Consider the following 22,752-nt stretch of genomic DNA (forward strand, 5'->3'; position numbering starts at 1 on the left):
GGGTGCTCTCTGGGCCTGCTCTCCAGCTGTGGCCTCAGTCTCACCATCTGCAGGTTGGGCTGAGTTCCCCACGCCTGTGTCTCCCATGGGAATATGGGGGTGAGGGGATGTCCGGCGTGTGTGGCCTGCCTGATGGGCCGCTCCCCCTCACCCGCAGGTACCACCGTCTGCCCCTGCCAGAGCAAGGAGCCCCCCTGGAAGCCCAGTTTGATGCCTTTATCAGTGTCCTCCGGGTAAGTGGGGGCAAGAGGGGTGCTGGGAGCATGGAGGGTGGGCAGGTGCTTGGAGAGTGAGTCTGTGTCAAGGCCCCATCTCCATGGAGATGCCCTAGTGGGTGTGGCTTCTGGAGGAAGGCTGAGGGCGTGAGTGTGTGGGCTGTGTGTGTGTCTGGTGTGGGTGTGTATTTGTACATTCTCTAATGACAGAGCCCAGCGCTGACCGTCTGGAGGACTGGACTCTGGCTGTGGCTTGGCTGCTAACTTGCTGTGTGATCCTGGACAGATCTCCTAACTTCTAGGCCTCAAGTTCCTCATTTCTATATTGGAACTAAAAATTCTTACCTTCCAGGCTTCAGCTGATATCTCCTGAGTACCGGTGTTTCTGTCCCAACCCCCTTGGGAGGTCACCGTATTTAATTTGCCTCTCACAGCAGAGTAACTGTGGCCCTGTCCCCTCTGAGTAGTTCTCAGCTCCAGGGCCCTGGGAAGGAGGCAGGGCCTGTGCTCCTGGGGCAGGTGGAGCAGATCGGGCCGTGGGGCTGGGCGGCCCGTGTCATGATCCCCCAGCCCCAATTTGGTCCTCAGCCGAGGGCTTTCTGGTCACGCCGTTACCTGCTCTTCGTGGCCCTTCCCCAGGAGACCCCCAGCCTGCTGCTGCTCCGAGAGGCCCACGGGCCTCCCCCTGCTCTCCTCTTCAGCTGCCAGACGGGCGTGGGCAGGACCAACCTGGGCATGGTTCTGGGCACCCTCATCCTGCTTCACCACAGTGGGACTGCCTCGAGGCCGGAGTGAGTGGCTCGTGGGACCCAGTGCCCCAGGGGACTGTGGGGATAAGGAGAGGGGAGGGCAGGGCTGCTCCACGTTGCCGGGGACACGTCAGAAGCCCAGAGCTACAGCTGGAAGTTGGGCAGCTGGGGTTCACTTCCCAGTTTGCTGCAGACTTCACTGGCTGACCTGGAGAAAGTCCCTTGGCCTTTCTGGGCCCCAGTTTCCCCAGTGGAACAAACGCCTCTTGCCTCCCCAACTGATTTGGAAGGAAAACTTGGAGCATGTAGTCCGGTGCCTCTCATCGGCCAGGTGAATGGGAGGGTGTCGACAGCGGGGCGTCCTCCAGGCCTGTGGGAGCGCTGATGAGGGTACTGCCCCTCCCTGTCAGGGCTGCCCCTACGAAGACCAAGCCACTGCCCATGGAGCAGCTCCAGGTGGTCCAGAGCTTTCTCCACGTGGTGCCCCAGGGGAGGAGGATGGTGGAGGAGGTGAGCGAGGGGGCTGGGCAAGGAGCTGGGGCGGGGCCGTGGAGGGGCACTCGCTCCCCTCACTGGGGGGCCTCTTCCTCCCCTGCCCGCTCCTTCCCTTCCCGGCCAGTCATTCTCTTTCCCCCTCTCTTCTCTTCTACCTCCTGCCATCTTTCCATGGCCCTGCTCCATCCCTGCTGCCGTCCCCTCTTCCCTGCCCTGGTCTCTGGCACCAGGTGGACAGAGCCATCACCGCCTGTGCAGAGTTGCACGACCTGAAGGAAGTAGTCTTGGAACACCGGAGGGAGCTGGAAGGCAGCCCGCCGGAGACCCCGGCTCAGGTGAGGCACCGAGAGCCGCTGCTTTTGCCTGAGCCCGGCAGCCTTGTTTGGTTGGGCCTGTTGACTGGCCCCCTTCAGACTGGCTTTTCCTAATTGCTGCTTCTCCCATGAGCAGAGCAGTTTTCAGAGGAAGGGGAGATGGGGAGCTGGGCCTGCAGGAAGAGAGGAAGTTTACTTTCCCTGACCAGGACCCCTTGCTGCAGAATAAACAGGATGGAGGAAGGGGCTGCTGGCAAGGTGCTGGGGGCCTCTGGCTCCAGATACTTCCCAGGCTGCTCCCGGCTCCCCCTGCACATAAAAACCCTCGCTGTTCTTTGGGAAGGCCAAGGTTTGGTACAGCCGCTGATTCTGCAAGAGTGACGGGCTCTGGGCTGTCTCAGCGGGCCTGTCCCTGTGCTCTGGGGAGAGGAGGTTGGCTTGTTCGCACACAGCGCGTGGAAAGAATCTAAAGCCCGCAGAGTCTTTTTCTTCTTTAACACTTAAAAAAGTGTTTTAAAAGCAACATTATATCATAGAAAATTGAGAAATTAGAGAAGGAATAAAACTGCCTGTCATCCAAGTCCAGCTGCCGTGAGCATTTTGGCTGCCTTCCTTCAGTTTTCATATCTCTGATGTTCTTTTGTAGGTTGCCTAGGGCACGTCTATGTCCTGCTTATTTCATGTAACCCCGTCTCTTCCATGTCATACCTGCTTATCGTTGTTGAGGTTTACTGGCTGTGGAACCAAAGCCATTGTGAGGCTCAGCCATCATTGGCCCGACAGGTTAGGAGCAGAGCTCTGGCCCGGTTGCCTGAGTTCTTTCTGTTCCTGGCTCTGCCACCTAGAGGCGTGTGGACCTGGGCAACCTGCTTCACTGCTCTGTGCCTCAGTTTCCCCACTTGTAAAATGAGGCAACTCACAATAACTACCCCATAGGGTTGTTGTGAGGATTAGGTGAGCTCAGGTCATAAGGCCTCAGAAGGGCGCCTGGCAGAGCAGGTGTTCCTCCTGGCCGTCACCTGCTGTGATCATCAGGCCCCCTCTAGTTGCTCAGTGGGGTCAAAGTAAGTACTTCGCATTGAACTACTTCATGACGATGAGGCTTTTGTGTATTTAGGATTTTTCCCCTTATAAGGTCTAGATTAGGGGTTGACAGACGATGGCCCACGGGCTAAATCCAACCCGCCACCTGTTTTGATAATAAGTTTTGTTGGAACGAGGTCTTGCCCATCCATTTATGTACCGTCTCTGGCTCTCTTATGCTGCCGTGGCAGAGTCCAGCTGTTGCAAGGCAGATCGTGTAGCCCACAAGCCTAGAAAATTTACTGTCTGGCCTTTTATAGAAATAAAAGTTTGCTGACCTCTGTCCTGGATTCCCAAAGATGGGGTTAAATTTCATCCAAGGGCATGACCTTTTTTTCGGGCCTGTACGAATCTCACTTGCCCTCCAGAAGGTGGTGCTGACTCAGCAGGAGAAGCCTGAGATCCGAAGGTGAAGAGAGGGACCCTTGGAATTTTCTGTGACAGCCCCCTGCCCAGAGGACGCTGGGGTGGGGAGGGTCGCAGCTCTTAAGCGAGGGCCTCTGGTTCAGGGAAGGGTGTTTATACACTTGCTGCTTCAACACGGATTGTGGGCGACCCTGCATGGTGGGTGGCATTGGAGCAAAGCGGCGAGGCCCAGCCTGTCTCTGGGCACAGAGCCTCACCGAGAGCTGTAGTGCCTCCTGGGGGTCACCAGTAGCTCTTCCTGCACCATGGATAAACCACAGCAAATGGGATAGGGTTGGAAGAACTTCCAACCTGGCGAAACAGGGTTATGAAGGGTGGGGGTAGATTGTCTAATGGGAATTTCTGAGGCTTAACTCCTGCCTTCTGGGGATGGGGATGGGTGGCTTAGCAGCCCCATCTTTACTGCCCCCCCTCCTTCCTGGTCCCTTCCTCTCAGGAAAGCGGCAGCCAGCGCAGTGTCCGGCAGAGGGCGCTGCGGAGCCTGGAGCGATACTTCTACCTGGTCCTGTTTAACTACTATCTCCATGAGCAGGTGGGGTAGGGGGATGAGCGGACCCATCCCCCTTTCTCCTGGGGCCCCTCCAGACTCCCCACCCAGTGACTGGCATGGGGTTGATGGGGACCCCTGTGGAGCCGGGGAGGGGAGTGGGGACATGTGTGTTGGTTCCAGAGGAAGGCGGGTTTGGGGGAGGCAAGGAGAGACCCAGATAGAGGGATGGTCCCCGAGCAGGTCAGGCAAAGGGAGGCCCCACGTCTCTTTCCTCTGGGCCCATCTCTGTACCCTTAGCCAGGGCATCGGGGCCTGGAGGGATCTCGCTTCGGATATGCTGGTCCTCTCTCCCCAGCCCCTCATCCCTGCCCTGGGCCGTGATGGGTATCTCTTGGGGTCCCCCGACCAGAGGGCAGGCAGGGAGAGTTTGGGATGGCCATGTGACCCTGAACTCCCGTCTCTCCCTGCCTCGGGCTGCAGTACCCGTTGGCTTTTGCCCTCAGTTTCAGCCGCTGGCTGTGTGCCCGTCCCGAACTGTACCGCCTGCCTGTGACACTAAGCTCAGCGGGGCCTGTGGCCCCTGGGGACCTCATCACCACCGGCTCCCTGGTGAGTGTGCCTGGCTGGCTGGGGAAGTGGGCGTGGGTGTGGGCTGGCCCCGGGGTTGATTACAGCCTTGGTTCCTGTGGGGTTGGGCTAAGCATTGCCCTCACAGGAAGCAAAGGGTGGATGGTCCGTGCGGTGATGGGATCCTCCTGTGAACAAAATGGGGCCATTCTCAGGCCCTAAGAAGCATTTGCAGCTCTGGCTACGTTCCAGTACCCACTCCTCATTCTCAACGCCAAGCGCTCTGGGCTGGGAGTCAGGAGACCTGGTTCTGGTATCTTTGCCACCAGCCTCTCATCTTTGAGCCTCAGCTTCCTAATCTGGAGAGTGGGCACCATTGCACTTGCCCTTGCCAGGGTGGTTCTGAGGCTCCAAGTGTGCAAAAGTGCTTTCTAAACTGTCAAGTGCTGGTCTCACACCCCGCTCCCCATGCCCACCTGGGGCCAGGTTCTGAACCTCAGTCGGCCGCTGAGGGTCCCAGGCTTGCTTCTCTCCCAACAGGGGGCAGATGACCTCGTCTCCCCGGACGCACTCAGCACCGTCAGAGAGATGGACGTGGCCAACTTTCGGCGGGTGCCCCGTTTGCCCATCTATGGCACGGCCCAGCCCAGTGCCAAGGTGACCAGCCAGGGGGCCCACTTATGGGGTGAGGAGAAGGGGTTTGAGCTCTTGCACTGACGGCCATCTGTCCCCCCAGGCCCTGGGGAGTATCTTGGCCTACTTGACCGACACTAAGAGGAAGCTGCAGCAGGTCGTGTGGGTCAACCTGAGAGAGGAGGCTGTGCTGGAGTGTGACGGGCGCACCCACAGCCTGCGGTGGCCTGGGCCCCCCACGGCCCCTAGCCAGGTGGAGGTGAGACCCTCCTGCCTTGTACGCACCCCTGCCTTGGAGGCCTTCTGGGGACTTGGCCTGAAAGGGTCTTCAGAAGCTTCTGTGCTCCTTTTGTACAGATGAAGAAACTGAGGCCCCGAGAGGAGCGGTCTCAGGGAGTGGCTGACTCAGGACTCCCTTGCAGCCCCGGGTCTGGTTATAAACCTTGAGGCTTGAAAAGGGGGAGGGATGGGCCCGGAAGCCAGGACTATCCTGGCCGCAGAGGTGCTGGTCTTCCAGGGCTGGCCTGGGGGCTGCCGCGTGGCCTGAGCCCTCCGTCCCACCCTCCCCTAGAACCTGGAGACCCAGCTGAAGGCCCACCTGAGCATGCCTCCCGCAGGCACCCAGGGCCCGCGGACCCGCAGGTTCCAGACATGCCTCACGACGCAGGAGGTCTTCAGCCAGCACCGCGGGGCCTGCCCCGGCCTTACCTACCACCGCGTCCCCATGCCAGACTTCTGTGCCCCCCGCGAGGAGGTGAGGGGGCTGCGTGGCTGAGGCCTCTGGGGAGGGAGAGGACGCCCCCCCTGCCTCCCTCGGGCCTGGGCCTTGGCTGTGGGCACAGCTCCCCAGAGGGACTAAGAGCTTGTTCTGCAGGGTTTCAGGTCGGCCTAGGTGGTTTATTCACACGCCTGCCAAGCTTCGTGTTTGCGTGCGCGCGCGTGCCGTTTGTGTGTGTATTATGTGTTGTAGGTGTGTGTGGGGTGGGTGAGCATGTCTGTGTGTGTTCAGAGTGGGTGTGGTTGTGGAGAGTGTGTGTGGTGTGTCTGTCTGTGGAGGCTGTGCTGTGCCACTTGTCTTTACTGGGGGACACATGGAGAGCGTGTCTGGTGGGGAGCTGTGTGGTGTGTGTGTAGGGGGTTTGTGGAGGAGGGTGCTGGGGAATGCTGTGTGTGACTGAGGGAGTTCTGTGTGCATGTGGTATCTGTAGGTTTATGCCTGTGAATGTCTGTACGGTCTGTGGGTCTTTAAGGTTTGTGTGGTGTGTGTGCCTGGCCTGTGTCGTGTGGGGGTCGCTGTGTGCCTGTGTGATGTGTCAGTTCTTTGGGTGATGCGCCTGTGTCTGTCTGTCTGTCTGTGAGACGGGTGGTGACGGGGCTTGTGTGGCCCCCTCACTTTGCTCTGTGGGTCTGGCTGCCCGTAGTTTGTTGCCCTCTGGTGGTCTCACGCTGCAGTGATTGGCTGAGGTTGGGACTGCCCTCAAACTGGGATCTGGGTTGGGTCCACCTCAGGTGGGCAGTAGGGCGGTGGGGGGGGTCCACGTGCAACCCGGGGGCGCAGCACATAGGAATGTGCTTGTTCTACCTGGCAGATGGTGGGCACCAGGAACCTCAGGTGTGTGCCCGTGTCTGCTCGTACGTCCAGTGCCTGGTTATATGGGAGTGTGGCTGTTTACGTGCACGTGGCCTTGCGTGTACTGCAGTGAGCTGAGTGTATGTGCACACAAGGTTGTGAGCCTGACACAGCCAGGCTCGGGGCAAACGCTCCCAGGACAGCTGCCAGGGTTGCCATTTGGAGGGATGGGCCATCTTGGGAGTCTGTGCAGCTGGGAGTACCCACTGACTCAGACCTCGGTCTCCCTGTGCAGGATTTCGACCGGCTGCTGGGGACCCTGCAGGCTGCCCTCGCCAAGGACCCGGGTTCCGGCTTCGTGTTCAGCTGCCTCAGCGGCCAGGGCCGGACCACGACCGCCATGGTGGTGGCCGTGCTTGCCTTCTGGCACATCCGAGTATGTGTGGCCTCCTGTGTGAGGACAGGGCTCTGCCCAGGCAGCGTGGGCATTTGGCCCCTGGGGACCCTGGCTGTGGCAGGAAGGTGTGGTCCCAGAGCCCCCTCTCATCAGCCCTGGGCAGACGGCGCGTGGGCTGGCAGACCCCCGGCACGGGCTCCAGCTGTGGGCAGAGCTGGGGGAGGGTGCGGTCTGGTAGCCATGCTTCCGGTCCCAGCAGCTGTCCTCCCTTAGGGCTTCCCCGAGGTGGGCGAGGAGGAGCTCGTGAGCGTGCCCGATGCCAAGTTCACCAAGGGCGAGTTTGAGGTGAGCACGCCCCGTGGGGTGCCCAGGGGATACCTGGGGGAGGGGAGGGGTGAGTCTTGCTGGCAGGTTGGGGGGAGATCTTCAAAGCTCCTCCTAAGGCCATTACCCTACTCTACCTCATCGTATCAGTCCTTCCCTGTCCCCATTTCACAGATGAGCAAACAGGGCACAGGGTAGCTTGGCTCTGGGCCCCGGCAGATGGTGTTTGGAGAAGAGGGGGCGGATCCCCCCCCACTCCTCCTGGCCCTGCTGCTGGGCTCCTGGCCACCATCTTGTCTGGGTAACACTGACGACCACCTCACGGGCACCTGGGACCCAGCTGTGGTTGGTGACCCTGGTGCCGGGCCCCGGACCACCCCACCCCACCCCCATTTCAATTCAGGGCACTGGATGGACAGTGCTAACGTCTCACATTTAGCCATCCATGTATTGCACCTCATGTGCCTCATGTCATGTTCTCTGACACCTTGTAAGGAGGTGGCAGCATCCTCGTCTTACACATGGGGCAAGTGGAACTCAGAGTTGGCACGTGGCTGCCCGGTGTCGGTGCTGTGGTCGGCTCCTGCCTACCTGGCCGGCCTGGCCAGTGCCCCTTCCCTGCCCTCCCTACTGTCCTGACACCCTGGCCTCCATGCAGCTCCTCAAACTCACCAAGCGCTTTCAGCTTCTGGGCCTTTGCATGTGCTTTTCCCTTGCCCTGGACCACTTCTCTCTTCCTTCTTCTGGCTGATTCACTGATTCTTTTCTTTTTAATTTCTTATTGTGCTAAAACGTACATAACACAAAATTTACCATTTTAACCATTTTTCAGTGTACAGCTCTGTGGCATTAAGTACATTCACATTATTGTGCAACCATCACCACCATCTCCAGAACTTTTTCCTTAGGCCAAATTGACCCTATCCATTAAACACCAACTGCCCATCTCCCCTCCCCCAGCCCCTGGCAGCCACCATTCCACTTTCTATCTCTATGAATTTGACTGTTTTACATACCTCATGTGAGGAGAATCATACAGTATTTGTCCTTTTGTGACTGGCTTATTGCACTTAGCATAATAGCATCCAGTTTCATCCGTGGTGTAGCATATGTCACAATTTGCATTTTTAAAAGGCTGAGTAGCATTCCATTGTAAGTATCAACCACATTTTGTTTATCCATTCATCTGTCCGTGGGCACTTAAGTTGTCTTCACCTTTGGGCTACTGTGAATCACGCTGCTGTGAACATGGGTGTACACATATCTGTTTGAGTCTTTGCTTTCAATTCCAGAAGTGGAATCACTGGATCAACTGGTAATTCACTGTTTAAATTTTGAGGAACTGCCATATTGTTTTCCACAGCAGCTGCACCATATACATTCCTGCCAGCAAAGCACAAGGGTTCCAATTCCTCCACATTCTTGCCAACACTTGTTGTTTTCTGTTTTTTTTTTTTTTTTTTTTTGATAATAGCCTTCCTAGTAGGTATGAAGTGACATCTCACTGTGGTGTTGATTTGAATTTCCCCACCGACTAGTGATGTTGAACATTGTTTCATTTGTTTTATGGCCATTTTTGTATCTTTCTTGGAGAAATTCCTATCTGAATTCTTTGCCCATTTTGATTTGGGTTGTTTTGTTATTGTTGAGTTGTAGGAACTCTTTATATATTCTGGATATCAATCCCTTGTTAGATACGTGATAGTTCGGTGGGTTGCCTTTTTACTCTATTGATAGTGTCCTTTCATGCAAAAATTTTTAATTTTGATGAAAATCAATTTGTTTTTTCTTGTTTCCTGTGCTTTTGGTGTCATATCCAAGAAGTCATTGCTAAATGCAATGTTATGAAGCTTTTCTTCTAAGAATTTTATGGTTTTAGCTCTTACATTGAGGTCTTTGATCCATTTTGAATTAATTTTATTTTTTTAGTTTAATTTTTTTATATAGCAGGTTCTTATTAGTTATCCATTTTATACATATTAGTGTATATATGTCAATCCCTATCTCCCAATTCATCACACCACCACCCCACCACCACCACTTTCCCCCCTTGGTGTCCATACGTTTGTTCTCTCCATCTGTGTCTCTATGTCTGCCCTGCAAACCGGTTCATCTGTGCCATTTTACTAGGTTCCACATATATGTGTTAATATTACAATATTTGTTTTTCTCTTTCTGACTTACTTCACTCTGTATGACAGTCTCTAGATCCATCCACGTCTCTACAAATGACCCAATTTCGGTCCTTTTTATGGCTGAGTAATATTCCATTGAATATATGTACCACATCTTCTTTATCCATTTGTCTGTCGGTGGGCATTTAGGTTGCTTCCATGACCTGGCTATTGTAAATAGTGCTGCAGTGAACATTGGGGTGCATGTGTCTTTTTCTTTTTTTTTTTTATTTGCAGTACGCGGGCCTCTCACTGTTGTAGCCTCTCCTGTTGTGGAGCACAGGCTCCGGACGCGCAGGCTCAGCGGCCATGGCTCATGGGCCCAGCCGCTCCGCGGCATGTGGGATCTTCCTGGACCGGGGCACGAACCCGTGTCTCCTGCATCAGCAGGCGGACTCTCAACCACTGCGCCACCAGGGAAGCCCCCATGTGTCTTTTTGAATTATGGTTTTCTCTGGGTATATGCCCAGTAGTGGGATTGCTAGGTCATATGTTAATTCTATTTTTAGTTTTTTAAGGAACCTCCATACTGTTCTCCGTAGCGGCGGTATCAATTTACATTCCCACCAACAGTGCAAGAGGGTTCCCTTTTGTCCGTATCCTCTCCAGCATTTGTTGTTTGTAGATTTTCTGATGTTGCCCATTCTAACTGGTGTGAGGTGATACCTCATTGTAGTTTTGATTTGCATTTCTCTAATAATTAGTGATGTTGAGCAGCTTTTCATGTGCTTCTTGGCCACCTGTATGTCTTCTTTGGAGAAATGTCTATTTAGGTCTTCTGCCCGTTTTTGGATTGGGTTGTTTGCTTTCTTAATATTGAGCTGTGTGAGCTATTTATATATTTTGGAGATTAATCCTTTGTCTGTTGATTCGTTTGCAAATATTTTCTCCCATTCTGAGGGTTGTCTTTTCATCTTGTTTGCAGTTTCTGTTGCTTTGCAAAAGCTTTTAAGTTTCATTAGGTCCCATTTGTTTATTTTTGTTTTTATTTCCATTACTCTAGGAGGTGGATCAAAAAAGATCTTGCTGTGATTTATGTCACAGAGTGTTCTTACTATGTTTTCCTCTAAGACTTTTATAGGGTCCAGTTTTAACATTTAGGTCCATTTTGAGTTTATTTTTGTGTATGGTATTAGGGAGTGTTCTAATTTCATTCTTTTACATGTAGCTGTCCAGTTTTCCCAGCACCACTTATTGAAGAGACTGTCTTTTCTCCATTGTATGTCCTTGCCTCCTTTGTCATAGATTAGTTGACCATAGGTGCATGGATTTATCTCTGGGCTTTCTATCCCATTCCATTGATCTGTAGTTCTATTTTTGTGCCATACCATTATTGTCTTGATTAGTGTAGCTTTGTAGTATAGTCTGAAGTCAGGGAGTCTGATTCCTCCAGCTCCATTTTTTTCCCTCAAGACTGCTTTGGCTATTTGGGGTCTTTTGTGTCTCCATACAGATTTTAAGATTTTTTGTTCTAGTTCTGTAAAAAAATGCCATTGGTAATTTGACAGGGATTGCATTGAATCTATAGATTGCTTTGGGTAGTATAGTCATTTTCACAATATTGACTCTTCCAATCCAAAAACATGGTATATCTCTCCCTCTATTTGTATCATCTTTAATTTCTTTCATCAGTGTCTTATAGTTTTCTGCATACAGGTCTTTTGTCTCCTTAGGTAAGTTTACTCCTAGGTATTCTTTTCCTTTTGCTGCAGTGGTATATGAGAGTGTTTCCTTAATTTCTCTTTCAGATTTTTCATCATTAGTGTACAGGAATGCACGAGATTTCTGTGCGTTAATTTTGTATCCTGCAACCTTACCAAATTCATTGATTGGGTCTAGTAGTTTTCTGGTGGCATCTTTAGGATTCTCTATGTATAGTATCATGTCATCTGCAAACAGTGACAGTTTTACTTCTTCTTTTCCACTTGTATTCCTTTTGTTTCTTTTTCTTCTCTGATTGCCATGGCTAGGATTTCTAAAACTATGTTGAGTAATAGCGGCGAGAATGGACATCCTTGTCTTGTTCCTGATCTTAGAGGAGATGCTTTCAGGTTTTCACCATTGAGAATGATGTTTGCTGTGGGTTTGTCATATATGGCCTTTATTATGTTGAGGTAGGTTCCCTCTATGCCCACTTTCTGGAGAGCTTTTATCGTAAATGAGTGTTGAATATTGTCAAAAGCTTTTTCTGCGTCTACTGAGATGATCATATGGTTTTTATTCTTCACTTTGTTAATATGGTGTATCACATTGATTGATTGGCATATATTGAAGAGTCCTTGCATTCCTGGGATAAATCCCACTTGATCATGGTGTATGATCCTTTTAATCTGTTGTTGGATTCTGTTTGCTAGTATTTTGTTGAGGATTTTTGTGTCTATATTCATCAGTGATATTGGTCTGTAATTTTTTTGTATTATCTTTGTCTGGTTTTGGTATCAGGGTGATGGTGGCCTCATAGAATGAGTTTGGGAGTGTTCCTTCCTCTGCAATTTTTTGAAAGAGTTTGAGAAGGACGGGTGTTAGCGCTTCTCTAAATGTTTGACAGAATTAGCCTGTGAAGCTATCTGGTCCTGGGCTTTTGATTGTTGGAAGATTTTTAATCACAGTTTCAATTTCAGTGTTTGTGATTGGCCTGTTCATATTTTCTGTCTCTTCCTGGTTCAGTCTCAGAACGTTATGCTTTTCTAAGAATTAGTCCATTTCTTCCAGGTTGTCCATTTTGTTGGCATAGAGTCGCTTGTAGTAGTCTCTTAGGATGCTTTGTATTTCTTTGGTGTCTGTTTTAACTTCTCCTATTTCATTTCTAATTTTATTGATTTGAGTCCTCTCCCTTCTTTTCTTGATGAGTCTGGCTAATGGTTTATCAATTTTGTTTATCTTCTCAAAGAACCAGCTTTTAGTTTTATTGATCTTTGCCATTGTTTTCTTTGTTTCTGTTTCATTTATTTCTGTTCTGATCTTTATGATTTCTTTCCTTCTACTAACTTTGAGTTTTATTTGTTCTTCTTTCTCTAGTTCATTTAGGTGTAAGGTTAGATTGTTTATTTGAGATTTTTCTTGTTTCTTTTTCCCTCTTAGAACTGCTTTTGCTGCATCCCATAGGTCCCGTAGGTTTTGGATCATCATGTTTTCGTTGTAATTTGTCTCTAGGTGTTTTTTGATTTCCTGTTTGATTTCTTCAGTGATCCTATTTAGTAACGTATTGTTTAGCCTCCATGTGTTTGTGTTTTTTATGTTTTTTTTCCCTGTAATTGATTTCTAATCTCATAGCATTGTGGTCAGAAAAGATGCTTGATATGATTTCAATTTTCTTAAATTTACTGAGGCTTGATTTGTGACCCAGGATGTGAACTATCTTGGAGAATGTTCCATGTACACTTGAGAAGAAAGTGTAATCTGTTTTTGGATGGAATGTCCTATAAATATCAATTAAATCTATCTGGTCTATTGTGTCATTTAAAGCTTGTGTTTCCTTATTAATTTTCTGTTTGGATGATCTGTCCATTGGTGTAAGTGAGGTGTTAAAGTCCCCCACTGTTATTGTGTTACTGTCGATTTCCTCTTTTATAGCTGTTAGCAGTTGCCTTATGTATTGAGGTGCTCCTATGTTGGGTGCATATATGTTTATAATTGTTATATCTTCTTCTTGGATTGATCCCTTGATCATTATGTAGTGTCCTTCCTTGCCTCTTGTAACGTTCTTTTTTTTAAAGTCTTTTATCTGATATGAGTATTGCTACTCCAGCTCTCTTTTGATTTCCATTTGCATGGAATATCTTTTTCCATCCTCTCACTTTCAGTGTGTATGTGTCCCTAGGTCTGAAGTGGGTCTCTTGTAGACAGCATATATATGGGTCATGTTTTTGTATCCATTCAGTGAGCCTGTGTCTTTTGGTTGGACATTTAATCCATTCACGTTTAAGGTAATTATCGATATGTATGTTCCTATTACCATTTTCTTAATTGTTTTGGTTTTTTTTTTTTTTTTTTTTTTGTAGTACGTGGGCCTCTCACCTCTGTGGCCTCTCCTGTTGCGGGGCACAGGCTCCGGACACGCAGGCTCAGCGGCCATGGCTCACGGGCCCAGCCGCTCCGCGGCATGTGGGATCCTCCCAGACCGGGGCACGAACCCACGTCCCCTGCATCAGCAGGCGGACTCTCAACCACTGCGCCACCAGCGAAGCCCATTGGGTTTGTTTTTGTAGGTCCTTTTTTCTCCGTGTTTCCCACTTAGAGAAGTTCCTTTAGCATTTGTTGTAGAGCTGGTTTGGTGGTGCTGAATTCTCTTAGCTTTTGCTTATCTGTAAAGTTTTTGATTTCTCCATTGAATCTGAATGAGATCCTTGCCGGGTAGAGTAATCTTGGTTGTAGGTTCTTCCCTTTCATCACTTTAAATGTGTCATGCCACTCCCTTCTGGCTTTTAGAGTTTCTGCTGAGAAATCAGCTGTTAACCTTATGGGAGTTCCCTTGTATGTTATTTGTCTTTTTTCCCTTGCTCCTTTCAATAATTTTTCTTTGTCTTTAATTTTTGTCAGTTTGATTACTACTGTGTGTCTCGGTGTGTTTCTCCTTGGGTTTATCCTGCCTGGGACTCTCTGCGCTTTGTGGATTTGGGTGGCTATTTCCTTTCCCATGTTAGGCACGTTTTTGACTATAATCTCTTCAAATATTTTCTCAGGTCCTTTCTCTCTCTCTTCTCCTCCTGGGACCCCTATAATGCGAATGTTGTTGCGTTTAATGTTGTCTGAGAGGTCTCTTAGGCTGTCTTCATTTCTTTTTTCTTTATTCTGTTCCACGGTAGTGAATTCCACCATTCTGTCTTCCAGGTCACTTGTCCGTTCTTCTGCCTCAGTTATTCTGCTATTGATTCCTTCTAGTGTATTTTTCATTTCAGTTATTGTATGTTCATCTCTGTTTGTTTGTTCTTTAATCCTGCTAGGTCTTTGTTAAACATTTCTTACATCTTCTTGATCTTTGCCTCCGTTCTTTTTCCGAGGTCCTGGGTCATCTTCACTATCATTATTCTGAATTCTTTTTCTGAAGGTTGCCTGTCTCCACTTCATTTAGTTGTTTTTCTGGGGTTTTATCTTGTTCCTTCATCTGGTACGCAGCCCTCTGCCTTTTGTTCTTGTCTATCTTTCTGTCTGAATTAATTTTTGTATATGGTATAAGGTAAGGGTCCAAGTTCATTCTTTTGCATGTGGATATCCAGTTTTCCCAGCACCATTTGTTGAAAAGAATGTCCCTTCCCCATCGAATGGTTTTGCAAAAATCATTTGACCGTATACACGAGGGTTTATTTCCAAGTCTACACGTCGGTCCCTCAGATGTGATAGTTAGAACTCTCTCTACTCACACCCAGTCCTGTGCCAGGAGCTCTGTGTGTGCTCCCTTCTTCACCCTTCACAGCTCCCAAGGGTTAGGTGCCCTTACTACTCCCACTTGATAGATGAGGAAACTGAGGTGCTGGGAGCCAAGCTCATCACCCCAGAACCACGTCAGAGAGGTGATGGGGTCAGGGCACAAGCCAGGTAGTTGACCTCTGAATCTGTGTTCTAAAGTTACATCATGTGACCCAAGGATACCCCTGTATCCCCATCCTTAGCCACCCCAAGACATGCTGATGTCTAGACCAGCTTCCTTTGTAATTAATTCAGGCCTGTGGAGCCCACAGTCCAGTGGGGAACATTCAATAGACTGTGAAGAGTGCTGAAATAGACATTGGTTCTGAGCGCCAAAGGTGCAGCTGGGGGAGCCCAAGAGGGCTTCGTGGAGGAGGTGACATTTGAGTGCATTTTAGAAAGATGAGTGAGTCTCCTGGGGCTGGGGGGGGGATAGTGTGCAGAGGGGATCAAACGTGCAAAGGAGGGAGTCTGGAAGGGGCAGGACCTGTGGAAGGCTGCAGTTGGCCAGAATGGAAGGAGGCAGGGCTGAGGTGGGGGCCCTGACTGTGAGGGCCCTGGAAGACCACACTGTGTGTTTGACCTTAACCTTGGGGCCAGCAGAGAAGTAGGGGAGGTCGTGATCAGATTCTCATTCTGGAGGCCAGTGTGTGGCGGAGGGTGTGGAGAGGAGAGCCTGGGGCCTGAGTGAGGCGGGGGCCGCCTGGTGAACAGGAGTCCAGTCACTATTGGCTGGTCTTGGGGGCCATTGGTTGTGAGGCAAAGAGGGAAGACACCCAGGATGACCTCAGGTTTCTGGCTGGCGCTGGTGACAGCCAAGGAGATGAAGAATTCAAGGGGAGGAGCAATTTAGGGGGAGAGGCTAGGAGTTTGGTTTGTTGCATTTGAAAAAGCTGTAGCCCTCTGCCTGGGGAACTGCCCCTGGGCCATCCTGGGGACCTACCTGTGGTCCACACTCCTCTCAAATGAGATGTCCGACTCAGCGCTTGGGATCCGGGTGTGGCCTGAGCCGGATTAGCCGAGGGTCCTCCCAGGTGATGGATCCTCTTTTCCCACTGGGCTGTAGCTCCACCCCTGCCGGTGTGCCGGCCCTGGGCCAGTTCCTTCTGAGAAACGCAGGGGTGAGGGAGCACCCTGCCTGCCACGATCCCGCTAGGGCCCAGTTGTGGAGATGGGTCAGATTGAGAGAAGAGCTGAATTGGGTAGGGTTTTGGTCTTTTGTTCATTGAGCATCGTCTACGGGGCACCTCCTAGGTGGAGAAGCTATTGCTCTTGGGGATTAGGGAGGTTCTTGTCTGGTGGGGAGCAGATGTGAACAAGTGGGGACACGGATGGGATGGATGAGTAGGTGGAGGTCGACTTCGGGGCTGTGACAGGACCGAGTGGGCTGTTGGGGTGACTGAGGGGGCTCCAGGAAGGCGTTGGAGCCCTGGGGGGGTGGGTTATGAGGGAGGCTGGGAGGCAGGTGGGGTCAGGCACTGGGGGACCTTGTAGACGTGGGGAAGCTTTTGGTTTTTATGTTGAGTGCAAGGGAGCCAGGAAGAGACTGAAGTCCAGGAATTACACAAACAGGACGTGCTCACACTTACACTTTCCTATGGCCTCTCTGGCTACCAGCGAGGAGAAGGGGGGCCTGCTGCAGTGGGGGTGGGAGGTGCTGGAGGCTTGGGTTGGTGCTGGCGCAGGGGTTGCAGGGTAGGCACATCCAGAGGGGGGTCCGCAGGGGCGTGGTCGGGAGGGTGACTGTGGGGAGAAGCCCTGCCCTGTGGAGTGATCTTAACGGGCCTCAGTTTCCCCAAGTAAAGGGGGGCTTACTTCAGATGAGCGGTGTCCACACTGGGTTCCCCAGAGCTGGGTGTTTCCGAGGCGTCTGGGGGCTGCTGCCGGGTGGAGGGAGAGCCAGCGAGGCCCCAGCTTAGGCCTGTCCTGTATCCCCGCCTCGCCCCGCCAGCCCCAGTTACATGACAGCTATCTGTTTTATGGGTTAGAGTCCTGGATAAGGCTTCGTTTGAAGCAAGGTTCCTGCTGCTTAAAAAATAAGCACCTCTGGAGCTCTGGCCTCAGAGATACGGAGGAATGCCCTTGTTCCCCGCCCCCATCTGAGAAGCAAGGAGTGGTCAGGGCCTGGGCCTTGAGGCCAGTGCGGCCCTTGGTGTGGGTGAACCTGTTGCCGGGGCTAGAGGGCCCCCCCCACCTTGGTCTTCTCTCTGCTTATTCCCCTCCTCTGGTCCCAGGTGGTGATGAAGGTGGTGCAGCTGCTGCCTGATGGGCACCGCGTGAAGAAGGAGGTGGACGCGGCCCTGGACACGGTCAGTGAGACCATGACGCCCATGCACTACCACCTGCGGGAGATCATCATCTGCACCTACCGCCAGGTGAGCCTCGGCCCTGGCCCAGGTGCCGTCCCCACGTGCACAGCCCAGGAGGCGGCCACCATGGGTGTGAGGGCTGGGGGCCCCACGGGACCCACAGGGGCTCTCGGTCACCTCTTTACCTTCTGGAAGCGGAGGTGATCCCTGACATGGAAGTACGGCCAGCCCCGGCTCGTCCCGGCTGCGCTCTAGAGCGCTCGGTGGGGTGTGTGCGGGGGTGAGGTTCAGGGTATTTAGCAGCTGCTGCGGCTCTGGGACCCGTCAAGGATGTGACGGGTCAGAGGAGCACCCTGTCCTAGATCCCTGTGGTGCCAGGCATTCACTCTCCGGTTTCTGGGCCCTGGGGACCCTGGGCAAGAGGCAGGTTGGTAGATGGGTCCTGGAGAGTGGCTGTTTAATATCCGGCGGGGAAGCCGTTCAGTGTTTTCACAGCTGATGCTGCCTGAGGGACTGGGCATTCAATATTACAAACCGAAAGTTTTCTAAAGAAGTCCAGATTTCATATAAACATTCAGAGTTTTAGCCTATCTAGAAAAAATGTGCCCTCCAGTCGGCTGTGGTTCCCCGTGCTCTGTCACATGGGGCCCAGCTGGTGCGGCCATGTAACCCGCCGGGCCGCTCTGGGCATCAGACTCTGTGGCCTCTGGCCTCTGTGTGGAGCACGCTGACCTGTTCTTGTTCTTCTCTGGCCCAGTGAACTTGCTTGGCTGCCGGAGAAGAAGAGGGTGCTGGAGTGGGAGGGAGCAGCTGTGGGGGGAGCCGAGGAGACTGAGCCTGAAGTGAGGGAGCACCCCTCTGGGTGCCGACCTTGTGCTCTCTGCTGTGGGCAGCAGTCCCCAAGGTCAGCTTCTGCCTGTGGCCCCTGCAGGGAAGAGGCAGCTCCAAGCCAGCCCCACGCGCAGCCTGCATCTGGCACGTGTGAATGGCTGATCCAGGCCAACCTTCGCTTAGGGTCATCGATCAGACCATGGTTGGGAAAAAGGGTGTTGGGCTAGAGACAGGCCATCTGGGGTCAGGCTGTGCCCAAGGTCAGAGGTCACTTGGAAGGGCCGCCGAATTTGGGGTGGGGAAGGGGTTAAGGAGTTTCAGAAAATGGACTTTGCTGAGCTTTGGAAGATGGGCTCATTTTCCCCAGGGCCAGCAGCTCCATTGTATATCCCCTTTGGAAGTTGCCTGTGGGTGTCACTCATGGTGGTCTCGTATTCTGCCACCAGGTGGCAGCAGTGAACTGAGAGCCTGAGCTCCTCCTTTCAGGACACCCTGAGAGGGCGGAGAACTGACGCTTCCATTTCTCTCTGTAGCTGGAGACCCAAGTGGTTGAAAAAGGATGCCTAGCCCTGCTTCAGAGCACCCATAGGCCCTCTCCCCACACTGACAACACTCTGTCAGAGTCCCCTTCTCCACAGCCCCTTCCTTCCGGCCCTGCTAGCTCTTCACTGCCTTTAGGCAATTTAGGGACCGCCCCCGCCAAAGGTGATAGGCTCTCCCCTCCTCTGAGCTCTGCAGCCCATGGATGTTCACTGTGGGGCACACCGAGGGTGCAGCAGGGAGCATCATGGGGACGTGAGCCTTGGGAAGAGAGGAGAGGTCCCACAGAGCTGGCCTTGAACAATCCCGAGGTAATGAGAGCCAGGCGAAGGCACTTCAGGCGGGAGGGAACGCCTGGGCGAAGGCCAGGAGGCTGAAAGGTGCGAAGCGAGTTCAGAAGCAGTGAAGGTGCTTCGGTGCCCGCGAACACAGTTGTGTTGGAAGTTGTCAGAGATGAGGCTGGGTGGGTGAGTTAGCTGTGCTCTGCTGGCAGCGGGAGGGAAGGGTGGTGTGGTTGGGGCTATGTTCAGCAGTAGATGCTCTGGCTGCCTTTGGGGTGTGGGGTGTTTTAATGGAAGCAGAGCCAGCAGAGGACTCTCGCCCCCTCCCCGCCAGGCCAGCCCCCTCATCTCCGTTCCAAAGGCTAGGATGGTGCTAACCTCTGCAGTGGGAGGAGGGGAATCCCTGAGCCCCATTCCTGGGCTTCCTGGTGTTGGTGATGGAGGGATAAGGGTCCGGGGCAGAAGCAAGATGTAAAGTCATTCCCCAGTGTGGCCACCAGGTGGCACCAGCGAGCTGGGGTCAAACTCTCAAAAGAGCTGAAGAGGAGGGGGGCCTGAGACACCCTCTGATCCAGTTCTTCTCACCCTGGCTGCGCAGTCGATTCATCTCGGAGCTTTAAAACAGGCCCGTGCCTGAGCTGCATCCGCAGAGAGTCTGATTTAGTTGGTCTGTTATGGGGGCCGGGGCATGGAGTTTTCCTTAAAGTAACTTAGGTGATTCCAAAGTACAGTCAAGGTTAAGTACCACGTACTCTAAGCAGGGGTCCCCAACTTTAGTGAGGTTCAGGATCACCTGGAGGACTTGTTAAAATGCATATTGCTGGGCCCACCCCCCGGCTTTTGATTCTGTAGGTCTGGGCGTCTAGCAAGCTCCTACATGATGCTGGTGCCCCTGGGCAGGGCCCACACTGCGGGTTCTGCCGCTGGAGTGTCTGGCCCTCTTGCTCGCTCCTTTTATAGCAGCTTTATTGAGATGTAACTCACACACCACACAAGTCACTTATTTAAAGTGTGCAAGGCAATGGTGTTTAGTATATTCACAGAGTTGTGTAACCATCGTTACCACGTCAACTTTAGAACATTTTCATCATCCCAAAAAGAAACCTCTTGTACCCACTAGTAGTCGTTCCCCATCTCCCCCTCCCCAAGCCCTGGGCAACCGCCGACCTACTTCCGGTCTCTGGGGATTCGCCTATTTTGGACGTTTCATATAAATGGCATTATACAATATTTGGACCTTTGTGACTGGCTTCTTCCACTTAGCATAGTATTTTTGAGGTTTATCCACGTTGTAGCGTGTATCAGTATTTCACTCCTTTTTATGACTGAATACTATTCTGTTGTGTGGATATATCACATTTTGCTTATCTCTTCATCAGTTGACGGACATTGGGTTGTTTCCGTTTTCTCGCTATTATGAATATAGAGCTGCTATGAGCATTCATGTATAAGTATTTGTGTGGAAGTGTTTTCAATATACACAGGAGTGGAATTGCTGGGTCATATTATAACTTTAGGTTTAATCTTTTGGGGAACTGCCAGACTGTTTTCCAAAGTGGCCGCACCATTTTATATTCCCATCAGCAGTGTGTGAAGATTCCAATTTCTCCACATCCTCGCTAACACTGGTGATTGTCCTTTTTAAAAAATTTTATTTATTTTTTTGGCCAGGCTGCGTGGCTTGTGGGATCTTAGGTCCCTGACCAGGGATTGAACCCACACCCTCGGCAGTGAAAGTGCAGAGTCCTAACCACTGGACCGCCAGGGAAGTCCCTGGTGGTTGTCCTTTTTGATTTTAGCCATCCATTATAGCTGTAGCCCAGATGATTCTGTGGCTTCTTAGCTGGTCACTGAGAACTTCTGTGGGTGAAATGGGGCCTGGAGTCCTCGCTCCCTGCATGGGAGACTGTGCATCTCTCTGCCCCTCTAGGAGGTCGTGTCTGGGTGCCCTGGCAGAGAGTGGAGTGGATGGGGGTCCCTAAGGTCCCTGAGTGGGGGTCAAGCAGATCCAAGAGGGAGGGGAGAGTGTGCGGGGCGCTCTTGCTGTCAGAGTCAGCTATGAAGAGGCAGGGAATCAGTTTGGGGATTGCCATTTTTTAAAAAATAATAATTAATTTATTTTTGGCTGCATTGGGTCTTCGTTGCTGCGCAGGTGCTTGCTCTAGTTGCGGCGAGCGGGGGCCACTCCTCGCTGTGGTGCGTGGGCTTCTCATTGCAGTGGCTTCTCTTGTTGTGGAGCACGGGCTCTAGGCATGCGGGCTTCAGTAGTTGTGGCATGCAGTCTTCAGTAGTTGTGGCTTGTGGGCTCTAGAGCTCAGGCTCAGTAGTTGTGGCGCATGGGCTTAGTTGCTCTGCGGCATGTGGGATCTTCCCGGACCAGGGCTCGAACCCATGTCCCCTGCATTGGCAGGAGGGTTCTTAACCACTCTGCCACCAGGGAGGTCCCAGGGATTGCCATCTTAGCAATAGTCACTCTTCTGATCCATGAAGAAATGAGGTATGTTTCCATTTATATTGGTCTTCTTTAATTTCTTACATGATGTTTTGTAGTTTCTGGAGTGTAAGTTTTGTACTTGTTTTGTTAAATGTATTCCTAAGTATTTTGTTATTTTTATGCTATTATAAATGGAATTGATTTCTTAGTTTTATTTTTTTAGTTTATTCATTGCTGCTGTATAGAAATACAACTGATATTTGTATGTGGGTCTTCTATCTTGCAACCTTGTAGAACTCGTTTATTAGTTCTAATACTTTTACTTTTTTAGTGAATTCCTTAGAATTTTCTGTATACAAGGTCATGTCATCTGCAAGTAGAGATATTTTATTTTTTTCTTTCCAATATGCATGTCTTTTATTTGATTTTCTTGTCTGATTGCCCTGGCAAAATCTTCCTGTACAATGTCGACTAGAAGTGGCAAGAGCAGACATCTTTGTCTTGTTCCTGATCTTAAGAGGAAAGCTTTCAGTCTCTCACCGTTAAGTGTGATATCAGCTGTGGGTTTGTCACAGATATCCTTTGAGGAAGTTCTCTTCCATTCTTGGTTTATTGTGTTTTTTAATGAAGAGATGTTAAATATTGTCAAATGCTTTTTCTCTATCCATTGAGATGGTTCTCTGGTTTTTGCCCTTTATTCTATTGGTATAGTATATTGTTGGAATTGATTTTTGGAAATTAAACCAAGCTTGCATCCCTGGGATAAATCCTACTTGGTCTTGGTGTACGATCTTCTTTACCTGTTGCTATGTTTGGTTTTTGGAGGATTTTTGCATCAAATTCATAAAAGCTATTGATCTGTAGAGTTCTTTTCTTATGATGTGTTTGGTTTGGCATCAGGGTAATATTGGCCTCATACAGTGTTACCCTGTCACGGGGAGACAGAAACCTAGGGAGGGAGAGAGGGTATCACAAGTGTGTTAGTCAGCTTGGGCTGGCATACCAGACCACCACAGACTGCGTGGCTTAACCAACAGAAATTTATTTTCTCACAGTTCTGGAGGTTGGCAAGTCCAAGATCAAGGTTCTGGCTGATTGAGTTTCTAGTGAGGGCTCTCATCCTGGCTTATATACAGCCGCCTTCTCACTGTGTCCTCACATGGCCTCTGTGTGTGTGTGTGTGTGTGTGTGTGTGTGTGTGTTTTGTGTGTACGGAGAGAAGGGAAGGGAGGGAGGGGGCTCTCTGGTATTTCTTCTTATAAGGACACTAATCATAGACGCCTTCCAGCCTGGAGGTGCTGTTAGAGAACAAAGAAAGAATCCAAAGACCGTATTCCTAGCCCAGGTTTCACAGACCAGTGTTAACAAAGGGAAGGATCTTTCAAGGGTTGCCAACATGTAGCCTTGTTAAATGTGTTCATTTTAAAGGAAGGAAGGAAATAAAGAAGCAAAAATTAAAAAAACCCAACTACCATCTAACATGGTTGGCATTTTAGAAAAGAAAGGATATTTTA

General features: G+C 51.0%; 1 protein-coding gene across 4 annotated transcripts in view; it reads left to right on the forward strand.

Moving 5' to 3' along the window:
• Positions 1-22,752, forward strand: part of PALD1 (phosphatase domain containing paladin 1) — an 83,955-nt gene that overhangs the window by 46,203 nt on the left and 15,000 nt on the right. For all 4 annotated transcript variants that reach the window (XM_060126315.1, XM_060126313.1, XM_060126317.1 and 1 more), the window contains 12 exons: positions 158-233; positions 855-1,006; positions 1,375-1,474; positions 1,690-1,794; positions 3,719-3,814; positions 4,253-4,381; positions 4,880-4,996; positions 5,076-5,231; positions 5,544-5,726; positions 6,838-6,978; positions 7,213-7,284; positions 17,078-17,218. In XM_060126315.1, the coding sequence (XP_059982298.1) occupies positions 158-233; positions 855-1,006; positions 1,375-1,474; positions 1,690-1,794; positions 3,719-3,814; positions 4,253-4,381; positions 4,880-4,996; positions 5,076-5,231; positions 5,544-5,726; positions 6,838-6,978; positions 7,213-7,284; positions 17,078-17,218 (1,468 nt within the window). The remainder of the gene's footprint in view (positions 1-157; positions 234-854; positions 1,007-1,374; positions 1,475-1,689; positions 1,795-3,718; positions 3,815-4,252; positions 4,382-4,879; positions 4,997-5,075; positions 5,232-5,543; positions 5,727-6,837; positions 6,979-7,212; positions 7,285-17,077; positions 17,219-22,752) is intronic.

This window comes from Lagenorhynchus albirostris, chromosome 16, assembly GCF_949774975.1.
Source record: "Lagenorhynchus albirostris chromosome 16, mLagAlb1.1, whole genome shotgun sequence".
NCBI lineage: Eukaryota > Metazoa > Chordata > Mammalia > Artiodactyla > Delphinidae > Lagenorhynchus > Lagenorhynchus albirostris.